General features: G+C 39.7%; 1 protein-coding gene across 6 annotated transcripts in view; it reads left to right on the forward strand.

Annotated features, from left to right (window-relative positions):
* DSE (dermatan sulfate epimerase) overlaps positions 1 to 13,952 on the forward strand; it is a 34,598-nt gene that overhangs the window by 3,228 nt on the left and 17,418 nt on the right. For 4 of the 6 annotated variants that reach the window (XM_062489960.1, XM_062489959.1, XM_062489957.1 and 1 more), the window contains one exon: positions 9,431 to 9,899. In XM_062489960.1, coding sequence (XP_062345944.1) covers positions 9,484 to 9,899 — 416 coding nt within the window. In that variant the 5' untranslated portion in view covers positions 9,431 to 9,483. Of the gene's footprint in view, positions 1 to 240; positions 298 to 9,430; positions 9,900 to 13,952 lie in introns of those variants that run through there. The other 2 variants (XM_062489955.1, XM_062489956.1) reach the window with 1 other exon arrangement.

Consider the following 13,952-nt stretch of genomic DNA (forward strand, 5'->3'; position numbering starts at 1 on the left):
TTAGTAAACACCCAAACCCTTGTGCACTGCACTTAGAGCAGATTCAGCTATATGCTCAGAATGAGAACTGGGCAGAGAAGCCTGCTAGGAAACAGGAAATTTAGCAAATGCCACCAGAGATCTCCCTCATGAATGCTTTGTCACTAAAAGTTTAGCAGAAATGAAGTGTTGGTAACGGAGAGCTGAGCAAAGGGATCTGGTCATTTTGGGAATCACATGAAGGACAGAGCACTGGAAATGTTTTCTCACATCAGGTTGCTGGTATGATGCTTTCATCCACTCTTGGGACATGGTCAGGTATGATAGTGCAGGCACAATATGACTGTTATGTACACAGTCTGAAATTACCTTTGTTTGGTCTTTCTGTTTTTCCCCTTGCTTTAACTCAGAGTATACAGGAGGAATCAGCAGTAGCATTGTTTAGCATGGGTAAAGGATTGTAGGGACCCTGGACTTTGGTAGGTCTTGTGTATCAGGGCAAGAGATGTAATTTTAATGTACGAGTTCTTTTATCATGGTTGGCCAGGTTGATGCTTTTATTTTGTGAGTTTTTTTAATCAGAAATATTAAAAATGCTGAACATTTTATGTAAACCTGGTATGCCTTCTTCAGCCTTCTAATCAAGCGGCTGCCTAGAGTTGTTAAAGTATTTTGAAAAGTTGTTCACAAGTATTTCTGTGGATATCATGTTCCTTTTAATCATATCCCTGCTATCATGGTTCATCACACTTTTTGCCAAAAATGGTCCATCCAGTTTCAGTTCTGCTATGAGAGCCATGTCTGCACAACTTGCAGTCTGAAATGAGATCAGAAGATTCTAAATTTCAAAATTAACCTGTAATTTAATGGTTGTGTTGACGCCTGCTCACAGATTGCTCATACACAGTGTGAATAGCTACATTTTTCAGGAATAATGCAGCCATATAACTCCATCTGTGTTTGAGGCTTCTGTCCTTGGAAATACATTGACCACTTTTTTCAAGGCTTTTGTCAAGGGTATTCTGGGGAGCACTGAGGACAGAAATAGCCCTGAAGGAACTACAGGACAGTACATTTTATTGTCTGTCCAAGTTTGTACCCTGAAAAAGCAGTTGCATCTGAGCACGTGCATATTACATCTATGGAGAGAGAGAGGAGCTATGTGCTCTATCTCTGTGGAGAAACCCTAGATAATGAGATATCAGCAGAGGTAACAGCAGAATTGTATCAATAATAATGAACAACACACTCATCTGTAAAGACATGCATCTGCCAGGTAGGGTGGTACAATTCAGGTCTAGGAACACAGTGATGTTTATCCTGTAACAAATGAACCAATGGTTATTCTTTGTGAGTACACATTTGGGGTCTGCATACTCACACGCTGGGATTATCTGTAGATAATATAAAAGCAAGTGTTGGTGTAAACTGCTTAGATTATGAACTCCTTAGGTTCATAAATTGACTAGCGTCAGCGTCTTTGGACTTTGCTGGTGCTCCTGTATGCTGTCACAATAATTTAACATATATGATTGCCATGCTTTTATCCTGGCTGGCAACTCAGCCCCACACAGCCAGTTGTTTACTCTCTTCAGTGGGATGAGGAAGAGAATTGGAAGAATGAAAGTGAGAGCACTTGTGGGTTGAGATACAGTCAGTTTAATAGATAAAAGCCACACAAAACATTCATCACTTCCCATGGGCAGGCAGGTGTTCAGACATCCCTGGGAAAGCACAGCTCCGATGCATGTAATAGTTACTTGGGAGGACAAATGCTGCAACTCTGAACATCTCTCTTTCTTCTTCTTTCCCAAAATTGTATGCATGATATCATATGTTATGGAATATCCCTGTGGTCAGTCGGTGTCAGCTGTCCCAACTGTCCCTTTCCAACTCCTTGTGCATCCTCAGCCCCCTTGCTCCTTGGGTGGGGGGAGAGAAAGAAGAGTTCTGGACTGAATAAATATTGCTCAGCAGTAAGTAAACCATACCTAAATTATCAACGCTGTTTCCAGCACAAATCCAGAGCATAGCCCAGTAACAGCTACTATGAAGAAAATTAACTCTGCCCTAGCCAAAACCATCACAATGAAAATAACAATAAAAAATATTAATATAGTTTTGTGTGCAACCCTGAGTCATAAACAGGATATGGAAACATAGTTAAAGTTTTGATCCCATAGCAACTGAAGGATATGATGGATTTTAGAATTTCTGTCTATTAATATGAAGTCCTGTGGAAATGCTTTACAAATAAGAAGATTTGATATCTTCTGCTATTCAAATTTGTAGAGATACAGAGAATGAGAACTGGTTTTGTAAAACTCCAGCACCATCACATCATTTGTTTACAACATCTTGAAGACAATTGAATGAAGGACAATTAAAACAATAAGTAGAGAATATTAAAACTGTTAATTATGCATAGTCAAGAACAACAAATGAGGGGACTTAAAACTTTTACAAGTATTTGGAAGAGTAAAGGTCAAGGCCAGTCAAGTAGTGTTAGTTGGAAAGAGGATAAAAGTTAAACTCTGAAATGAAAACACTTATTTTGGTATCAGAAGTTTCTGATGTTGTAATCAGCCTCCTCAGAAGCGAGGGAAGATGGATGGCATGCAATTCCCTGGGGCGGGTTAGGCACAAGGAGGAATTCTGGCAGCAGTAAATTGGCTTTCCCCTTGTGTATGTATGATTTTTTTTTTTCCTGTCCTTTTATTTGTGCCTCCTGGGCATTGTCATCGCCATGTGAAGTTTTTCCAGTTCCTCCTGTGCTCCATGACTGTACCACTGGATCCACACAGAGGCTCTAGTCTGCCCCAGGCATTCTGTTCCCTTGCTCCCTTCTTGTGGCAAGTGGTTGTGCCTTAGGGCTGTGGGTGCTCTCAGAGGAAATCCTAGACATAATTCCTAATGCGTGACACCAAAGGGTTCACAGCCTTACTGACCCCAAGCAGTCTCTGTGAGGGCCAGGAAGCCAAATTACTTCTCAGTAGTTGCCAAAAGAATATTGTTTCACCACCTGGACTGTGCAGGAGCCTTTGTTTTGTGTTTCTGAAGCACCTGTTCCTGTCATAGTCCTAAACCCCAGAGGTGTCCTACATGCTGTAATAGTGTAACACTTGGATGAGTGGTTTGCTTGACTTCTGGAACATTAATGGAGCAGACAAAGGTAGGGAATATATCCTCTTGGCCTAGATGAAAATTCTCAAACTGCCTTCCTATAGTGTTAACATCTGTGAAAACACTTTTGAAGTAAAAAACAAAACCTAATTTTATTTATTGAAATGGCCTTTTGAACTTAGGTCAGCACAGGGTGCAGTGCTGGTGTTCTCAGGAGGAGTAACTTACTCTGGTAACTTACAGTTTTAAGCCTTCAATGGTAAATGTGATTGGGCTTTCGTTCACTGAATGTGGATGCCTTAACAGGCATGTTTGTACTGGTTGGGAATGATCAGCTGCAGGATTCTAGATACCAAAATTACTTCCATAATCATTCTACAGAATGAAGTATGGAATAGAAGATTCCAGCAAGGGTTAGGAATACTAGTGTTAGTGCAACTGAAAAATTACTGAGAAAACATTTTTACAGGAGGATAAATTGCAAAATAGAAGGAAATTCTAAATTCTCAGATTGTGGTTTGGACATGCAGGTGATTTAAATAATGTTTTCGTTTGAGGTAGAGAAGGTTATGCATTCAGCGTGTGTTTGTATGCCCTGTTAATTTATATATACAGCTATAAAATAGATAAATAAGCTTTTAACTGGAAGGAATTAACAGATGAAACTTCCATCACAGATGTTTTACACATCCTACTGTGAACTTATAAAAATATTTTGCAGTTGCTGTCCTACCTGTAGCATGGTGGAGAATGAATGCAGACCTCCATTCTCCTGGAATTATGGTCTGACATGGCTGTGTACTGCTTTACACAGATCCATTTAATTTTGTGTTAGATCAAAGGACAGACACAAGTTTAAATCTTGACTGCTGACATGATGGCAAATACTGATAATCCCTATAGGAACTGGCTGTTTCTGGTTGCCATTAGGGTTTTCATAGTGCAGCTGTTAGTCAGACATGAAAGTTGATACAAAGCTTCTTTCAAGTTATTTCAGATCATTTCAGAACAAGTGCAATACTAACACCTGGGTACCTGAGCTGTACTTTATTTATGGCAGATGTAATTCTGAATTGTATTTGGGATTTCATTATTCAGGTTTTGAAATACCTTTGAAATTATATAATTGTAAAGTGGTTTTCATAGTGAAAAAGCCAGAGGAAGAAGTGAAGTAATGTCCCCTGGTGGTTAAGGTCGTAATAGGTGTTTTTCAAGTTTTAAGCAGTGATTTTTACACCTTCCCAGTATTTTTATTGGAGAGCCAGATAGTCACTGGTTTTAGTTCGCCAACCAAAATGTAGGTGAAGGACTCCTGACTGCTCCTTACTCTTGGGACATGGGAGTTTCCCATCCTGGTGTCCTGCCCCACAGCTTTGAAAGGGTCTCGGCAGTACTGCTTGTTGATGTAGAAGCTATACAGCTTGGGGCTTCAGTCAATAGATTTAATTGTGATTATTAAAGCACAAAGATAAGCTTTTAGTTTTAATGGTTCTGCTCCATCATGCATCTAATTATGCTGTATTGGATATGGTTGTCTGGAACCAAATAACAATATATATATATGGGAATTAGTTTCCATTGACCCTTTCACCTCTCTGTTTTCATGGACTTATGCTTCATTTTTTAGTACTAGAATGCCATTGGATTCAGTTAGAAGACTGAATTGCTCTTCCATTTTTAAATAGGTTTGCAAAATATTGGAAAGATATTTGGTAGAAAGCGGTAGTAATGAAAGTGGTGGTAGAAGTGACTGTTGAACAAAACAGCTCTTCAGCTGATGTAACTGTCATGATTTTAGAGTGCTACCATTATATAATGTTACCAAAATTACTATCTGATACATTCCACATTATAGATTCTGCTCTCATCAGCAACAAAGTCAGTTGCAATGTGTGTGAAAAGATATTTCAGATATTTGGACAAAGTGCAAAAAAAAAAAAAAGCGATACTACAGAAGTTTGATTTTCTCTGCTGTGATCTAACCTACTGCTTCTTGTGTTACATTTTGGAAGTTGTCAGCACTGGGACAAAGAATTGCACATTCCTCTCCATTTAATGGAACAATATTCCACACACACATCTCATTGCATTTCAATCTCATTGAAATTACCTATTAATTTCACGGTTTTGGTAGGACAGCAGCTGTTTCTGGTGGTTGGCCATTTCTTGTTGAAATATCTATGACTTTCTTACCTGTTTTAGTGCTGGCTTACTTTCGTTTAATACCAGTTATTGTAATGTAATTTGTGACAAAACTGTAGTGACACTGTTATTCAAAATCAAACTCCCATGTTACAATATTGCAAGCATTGAAAATAATTGAATAAAAAAAGTTCTTTTTCACTGTCTATCATTTATGAAGTGCAAAGAAATTATGAAATTTAAGTCCATTCTGACTCATAGGTCATTTTCTAAGGTAAAAGTTTGCACAGTGAACCTCAAGATTTGATTTTCGTTAGTATGGTGGAACAGATTTTCCTTTAAATATTTGAACACATTTCTTAGGCAAACACTTGTTTCTCAGGTATCTCAGGTAACGATCATGAGAACTGTAGCCTTTGTGGAAAATGGTAGCTTCCCCAAAGAAGACAAAGAGTCTGAAGTGTTCATGTGGCAGCCCTGGGCTCTGGGAAGATCTTTTATTCAGAAACCTGAGTAACCTGTGATGTTGTAATGCCTCCAGTTCTTGGAAGTCTCAGTCACCTGAAATCCCACCTTTTTTGTTCCTGCCTGTAAGTGTTGACAAGGTGCCCATGTCAGAAATGGGTCAGGCTAGCGTGGGAGATGCCAGCAGAGACATCTGCAACTTCTGCTTCTTAAGAAGTGATAGAAGTTTGGTGCCGGGAGAAAACAGCTACAAAGCAGAGTCGTTCTTCAGAACTGATAATACAGAAAACCACAGTTCTTTACCTGTTTTTAGTTTTTAATCACTCACAAGAAGGTCAGATTTCCTCAAGGACAGCTGTGCAAGCTGGTGTTCCCAACAGTGCCATCATTTCCTCTCCCTCCTCCTCTGCCCCTCTCTCACTCCTCTGCTGAAGCGACATTTCTGTGTGCATGTGTCAGGAGTTAATGGGCCTCTCTTTTCTTTAAAATAGTTTATTTGATAAAGTTATCTGTATAAACCAATGTTTAGTTTAGTTAGTTAGTGGTTTCAGTTTTACAATGCTTTTTTTTTTTCTCTACAGCTGATCATCTACCAGTTGATGCGGATGGGGAGAACTAAAATTGTTAAGATTTAATTTGTTTTGGGTGTTTTTTTCAGGAATAATTGATGCTTTTACTCTTTGTTTCTGCTGGCAGCAGAGTGGAAATCATGCCAAATGCTTTTTCAGTTTAGATCTAAATGACAACATTTTCAAAGCACACTGTATAATAGCTTTTTCTTCCATGGGCAAGCATCCTTCATTCTCCTTTTAATTTTTAATACTTAATCAGATCATGGTTTCCTAACTGAATAAAACCCCCTCATTTTCAGAAAAGGTTGAGTTGCTTGGTAAAATTTTTATTGGAAGATGTGGCTGGTAATGATGCAGTGTAATATGAGACTAAGAAATTCCTTCAGCTTTAAAAAATGGTATTGTGAGTGCACATTAAATGATCAGAAGGCCCAGACTCCAATTCCTTCAAACCCTGTGTATCAGGCAAACTTGTAACAGGCTCATGCACATCTGGTAAGCTGGAGTTTATGTGGACATAAAGTTATTTGCACAGATCCAGCTTCACCTAAGTTATGCTGATAATCAAGGTTCAGAGGTTTGCATGGAAGGAAGGTGTGCTCCTTTCCAGCTACCTCCTCCCATCCATCAATCACACCAGGCTGAGCCCTGCAAAGTTATGGGACAGGGCTCACTGTCCTTAGTGAGTCATGGCTGCTGTGAGGTATTGTCTTCATATCGTAGGAAGGGTGTCAGTGTAATTTAACCAAGAGTAAATGATTTTGTACTCCTGCTTTTGTCACTGCCTGTTGACTTGCTTCCAGATCTTGACTCTGAGTAAATATGTAATAGGTAGGTTTTCCAATTATTCTGTTGTTAGTCTAAACAGTGTGATGCAGCGGTTCCTTCTCATGTAAAGGTAAAAAAAAGGGTTTACTTTCTCAGTGAAATGTGCCCATGAATGAAGGCTGAAAATGTGGGAGGCTATTGAATACTTAAGACTACAGACTATGACTTTTTGGCAACACTGAATGTCTTTGATGATGGTGTAATGCTGGGAAATGTGTGTTCAGGTTTGCAAAGGAGTTCTGGGAAACCTTACTGTATATTCCCTAATCGTTGGTCAGAAATAACTTAATTTAGGGAACTCTTAAAACCATCCCTAAATTTATGCATGTTCTTAATTCTCTCTGATGTACAGAAGTACTTACAGAAATCAAACCAAAGGAAAGAATGCATGAAGTCCTTACTGCTAGCTGGGATTTTTTTCTGCTTGTGTGAGCCAGGAAATTTTTTCAATAAATGATTAACATAGAAAACGCAACAAGTATTTTTAGCTTTTTTTGAGTATTTTTTTAGGTTCTTTCCTCTGCCCACAGTTCTAAAGGATCACAGAGGCTTAAAAAAACCTGTATTGGGGATTTTTATTATTATGACAAAGCAGTTTTTTCATCAATTTAAAAAATTGCATCATGTTTCAACCATAATGCATTGCTTTGTCTGGTTTTTATCTCCTTCCTGTCAAAATATACTGTTGTATAGTTTCCTTCAGTATAGAGAAGAATACAAGTAGATTTGAGTATGTCTGGATAAACTATGGTGCATGTGTCTTTTTGTATGCATGTATGTGGTGAGAGACTATGTAGATATAGTAAAAGTGTTACCTAATAAACCAGCCTGTGATAATGTTTCCTGTAACAATTGGTTTGCATCCAAAACAGGGCAAAATGTACTTGCAAAATGCATTAAAATAGTATGAATAGTATGAAAGTTTCATCTTCCATTATGCTCTGTTTAAACAATTACGCTGCTTGCTGTAATAGGTAGGAATTCACAAGAAATTATGTGTTCTTGGCCAAAGATGTTTGCTTACAGATTAATTTTTGGATCTGAGCACAAAAATTTAGAGGGTCTGGGCACTCAGTAGTCATGATTTGTCCTTGTCTGTCAATGTTTTCTCATATTAATGGCTTTGTTGAAACAGGATGTGGGTCTTTAAATAAGGTTTCAGCAGCCTCAGTTTCTATTAGAAAATTTTGGCTATGGAATAGGACCTGTAGGGAGAAGTAAAAGGTTGCTTTGTACTTTTAACTTCCTACAAGTTTTATTACTGAATCCTATGAAACAGGTTTTCCATAGGAGAAAAAAAATGTATCTGCTTTTAGGTTTTCTTTCCTTCTATTTCTCCTTTTAATAATTGAAAACTACTGTTCATTATTTACATAAAACTGTCTCACTCGAGCCTGCTTTCCGTAACCTTTTCCCTCGTAAGAATTCTAGGAATTTGCTGGCTTTCCTCAGGGGGATCTTGGCCATGTTTTATCTGTGACTTTAGGGCAGATAGTTGGTAATTTCTACAAAGTAACTTACTATGTTTAAATTGCACTTGCCTCTACATTTGAGTACATTTCAAGAAGTCATGTATGTAGAAGAATATGCATTTTTAATTCAGTGTTCGGCCTTCTTGGTAACTAGCAGTAAATCTCCACATGTAAATGGAAAGCCCCCTGGAAAAAAATACTAATAATGCAAACCCCTAAATGCCCAGAAGCAAAGTATTTCATCTGTTTTTCTAAGCTTCTGCCACCTACTGTTTCCCTTTTTGACTCCTGAGTTACTCTTGCTTTTTTTCCCCCCCTTTTTTTTTTTTAAATGAGGACGTGTCAGAGCCAAAGGCCTTCAGCCCTGTATAAAGTGACCCTGGTGCAAACCTCCAGCATTCCTCATCTTTCCCTCTCTCCAGCTGCTAACATCAGCCAAGGCAGCACTCAGGCTTGGCTGCCGCCAGCTCTCTGGCTCTCCCCCTTCCTGCTCCCTTCCCGCCCTTCACTGCTTGCCAGTACAGTCAGCACTGCTTCATATTAGGCACCATTGCCATTATTTGAAATCTCCAGTACAAGAGCTTTGTTGTGTACTGATACCCAGCTGGTATCAGCTACTAGAGGGAAAGATGTGGGAAGGGGCTGTCTTCAAAGTGTACAGCTTTTTCTCTCAGATGAATTGTTCAGCAGATGTTCCATCTGAAGTATTCAAATAGAAATTATTTGAAAGTCACCCTGGAGAATACATGGTGTTCTTTAGATGGAATCATATTTCTTAGAGAGGCTCGTGAATGGTGGTGTCTCACAGATTGATTTTCTAACTCATTCTTTCATGTCCATCCACCACAGGACATTTCAAAGATGGTTTGGCTGCCATTGAGACCTGGAGATCTGATGCCACAATGAGGACTCACACACGGGGAGCCCCAAGTGTGTTTTTCATACACGCGGTTTGCTTTGCCTTTGCCTGCGGCGCCAGGGAGGACCAGGACACGATGGTTCCTTTTGTCAATGCCAACTATGACAGCTACCCCATGCTCTACTTCTCCAAGGGGGATGTGGAGACTCTGCGGCTCCAGGCCCGCACCACGCACCAGCACATTGCAGCTCGTCTGATTGAAGCAGTGCAAACCATGCTGTCCAATCCCCTGGAGTACCTTCCTCCCTGGGACCCAAAGGAGTTCAGCGCTCGCTGGAATGAAATTTATGGCAACAACCTTGGGGCCCTGGCAATGTTCTGTGTGCTCTTCCCTGAAAACATGGAGGCCATCAATATGGCCAAGGATTACATGGAGAGGATGGCGGCTCAGCCTAGTTGGTAGATTTTTGTCTTTTTTTGTTCTTACTGTATAAACTACTTACAGTTGGAGGAGTGAGTGGATGAGTGAATTGCTTAAATTATGTCGGTTGTACTAATATTCATTTTAACAATGACTAACTTGCTGAATGCATTTACCCTCATCTGGATCAGCAGTGACACACAGCTTTTCACCTTCACTGGACTTTTCTTCTTGTAAGTTCATGCTGAAAGGAGCATGATCCTTTGTGCACCACCCTGTTTGCTGTTGAAAAAAAAAATCCGAACCCACTCTGATTCAGAAGAAAGAGTTTCATATCTGGTTTGTGGCAAGAAGTGATAAAAGTGTTACTTTATTTTTTTTTCTGCCAGATTCATACAGATCTTTTGGGTAATTCTTCCTAGGGAAGAATTTAGGAAAGGGGGGGCCTATGAAAAAAGTATAATTAGCTGTAGGTAAAAATTATACTCTTGAGCTTCTGCAGTCTGCTCTATCTGTTTGAGCTTTAGTGTGGAGCGGCAGCTTCGCTTGGATGCATGGTTCTTGGGCCTCTCCTTAACACATACTAGGACATGGTAGTTGTCCATCTGGTTACTGGAACTGCCTGAGTAACTGGCATTTTGATGACCACCTCCTGGAATAATTTCCCCTGGATGTGAGTTGTCATCCCTACAAGTTACTCTGTCTTCTCTAGGCAACACTCTTTCTATGGGGAGAGAAGTTAATGTTCTCACTGTAAGAGTAATTCTAGAGTTGAGACACCAAGGTCTCCTCCTTTTCATATCCACAATTTATCTCCTTTATTATGCTGTAATTTATCTCCTCTTTTTGCTCAGGCAGACACATTTCTCCTACCTCCCTGCAACAGCTGCCACTTGGCCCACTTGGCAGACTACAGTCCAGGATTGCTGTTACTGTGAATAGGTCAGACAGAGGACAGGAATCTGAGCTTTGCCAGGACAGTGGCATCTGCCCAGGGCAGTGAGATGGAGCTGGATGGGGCACTGTTTCCTCCTCTCGTAGCTGCTGTTCTACAGCTCTGTGGTGACAGCAGCTCAGCAGAAGTGTGAGTCAAGATAAGTCAGCACAGGAAGAGAAGTACTAGCTGTTCAAGGAGTATTCATTGCTCAAACTACTATTCCTTAACTTCTAGTAACCAACTAGTGGTATCCTATAAATGTTATCCTTCCATGGCTCATCACTGGAATTATGCTGGATTTGAACTAGCATAACTTGGGATCTCTATCCTCTTGATGGTCATGATTGAAAAGCCATGATAGTGTTCGGGTTCCCCTGCACTAAGTATTAAAATGGTGAATGCCACAGAAATACATGAGCTAGAGCAAAAGAAGTGATGGGAGACAGAAGGGACACACTGGCCATAGATATTGCTTGCATGTCACAGAAGAGAGGACATGTGGTATTTAGGAAGAAAAGTATTGTCTCAACATTGGTGGTAATTTCCAAAATCTTCCACTGAAGCATAGCAATAGAAAGCTTCAGTCTTACCTCTGGAGACAGTGTGTGTTTCTCCTGGCACACTGACAAGAGGGATATAGCTTACCAGAGGTGAATTCAAGGATGTGTGACCATCTCCAATAGGAGACAGACTGCTCCAAGGTCAACACCTTCCTCCTTAGTTTTATCATTCACACTCTTTCTTAACTTGTTTTGGGTAGGATATAGTTACATGGCTATCTGTTTTAATGAAATAAGGAAGAGGGGGAAGCATTATTTTGAGTAGGAGAACTTGTTGGTCTCTGGTTTTTTTTTTTTCCAGTTTCCTACCTCTCACTGTCTGTCTCAACCTCATTTAAGTTCCTTTTGTCTTGTGATTACTGCCCTGGATTAATTGTGGTTGTTCTGTCCCTTGTTATAATGCTCTCCTTTGTCCCACCTGACAAGATACCAATCAGAACCAAGCACATATCCCATTTCCACTTGGCTTTGATGTTATTTACCTGCCTCCAGCTACTGTTTTTTCTCAAGCAAGTATCTTGTATTACCTTGGTGAAAGAGAAACCATCCTTTTCCCATTTTCCCTTTCTGGTGTAGACATCCCATTCAGAAATCAGTCAAGGTTTAATCAGGGTTCTTTGCTTTGCAGAAGAAGTGGCTGCAATGTGCTTAGCAGTAGTGAAAGTGTAGGAGGAAATTGTAAACACAGGCAATAGAGCCGGGATAGGATCCTCCTTGTATAATCTCCTACTGGCCAGCTCTTCAAATTATGTGGCAGAAACATGGATCTGGTTTCCATTTTTGTTTTCCCCCTGAGAACTTATGTCTGAATGCTGTCAGCATGAAGTTTACTCTATAGCCCCATCAGTGGTAGCAATAATACACATCCATCGCCCTTGTCCAACAGTGGTTTTCAGAAAAGTAGGAATGTGACATCTCTGAGGCATGTAGTGCACTGTCTGCCTTTGCTCAAATAGTCTGGGTTCAGAGGCTGAAGGACTGGGCAGACAGATTATGTAAATCTGTTTTTCCTAGGAAACTCAAAAGTACCAGAAAATATTACTGCACACACTTCTGCACTTAGGATAAGACTAGGAGAATAAACATGATAAACAGGAGTTGTGACTGTCATGTGAGCTGTTGTGGCAGTGTCACAGTGGTGGAATTTTTTGTCTAGTCTATCTAGACATGTTTGGTTTTCCTCAGACTTTAGGAAAACACCATTCTGGATTATATATTATGGCTGTTGTCCTTATTAAAGAATTTGAGGGCATGTGTGTTCTGATCAGGAGGGTGGAAAGAAGGAACAGTCTTGATGTTGCCTGACTTCAGAGCCTTGCATGTTCGGAGAGTCATCTGCCAGAACTCTTTATTTCATCAGGAAAAAGGGCTTTTCCAAAGAGGTATCAGTAGGGTAGGTAAAACAGGCCTCTCCTTAGACCTCCTCAGTAATGTAGGTGCCAAAAGTGACATGTAAATTTTCTGGAAAAATATCTTTTTTATCACTGACAGATTCATCAACATGTTGGAAAGTTAAATCTGGCATTGGCAGTTTAATATCTTGAGTGGTATAATCTGGATTTCTTTTGACTTCTGCTGTCATGGCATTGACTCTAAAATAGCTTTAGAATGAGAAAAAAAGAAAAAAACAAAGAAATTAATGAGTTTCCTCTAGTTTTTTGCATTGTTAAGTAAAATTTAAGCCTTACCAGAAAAAAAAACTGTGTGTTTTTAGCATGTGAAGTAGTTGAATAAAAGAAGTATGGTTTAAAATGTCACTGGTTATTTGTTTAAGAATACTAGGAGATTAAGGAGACTGACATTTTAAATTTCTTTTTTACGTTAGTGGAATCCTCAATAGTCCAAATATCATTCAATATCCCAGGATACAATTATGAGAAAGTCTGCTGGTAATTGATATATACATGGAAGGGGCATGTAATTAAGAACTCTTGTTCTTTCTCATCTATTAAAATAGTCATTTTATGTCACATAATAAAGTACACCCATAACTGAGTTCCCGTTTGTGTCAACGAACAGAGGTTGAGCCGTTTGTCATAACAACCCATGTTGACAGGCATGCTGCTCATTAGCAGAGCATCCCTAATGGCTACATCCTGGAGTAGGTTTACATTTTAAAATAAACAGAGGGGCACTGGGTAACAGCTAACTATAACAATCACCCAAAATTATATGGGAACGACACTGTTGCAGAGACTAGCAACAGCAAACAAACGTGCATTAATATTTTAGTTGAAATAGATGAGCATTAATGGTATTGCCTGGAAAAATTAAAAGCTAGTATTAAATAAACCCCTTGCTTTTCCATGGATTGGATATCTAGGTACTGTCTAAAAACTTACGGGGAGTTTTCCTTATATTTGAACCATATTACCTTTTTTTAGAGCGAACAGAGGATATTGGTGTGTTTTCTGGCATTTTATCTCTGACTGGCCCCTAGAGCACTCCCCACCAGAAGGGTGTTTTGGCTGAGGAGATCTGTGCTCATGATTCTTTCCATATGCCGCTGGCTCGTCCCGTTCCTGTCCTCAGCAGAATGATGTAATCAGAGTCACACATTGTGCAGAAATAACAGTTCGGTCAGATTCTCTGTT

This window comes from Cinclus cinclus, chromosome 3, assembly GCF_963662255.1.
Source record: "Cinclus cinclus chromosome 3, bCinCin1.1, whole genome shotgun sequence".
Taxonomy (NCBI): domain Eukaryota; kingdom Metazoa; phylum Chordata; class Aves; order Passeriformes; family Cinclidae; genus Cinclus; species Cinclus cinclus.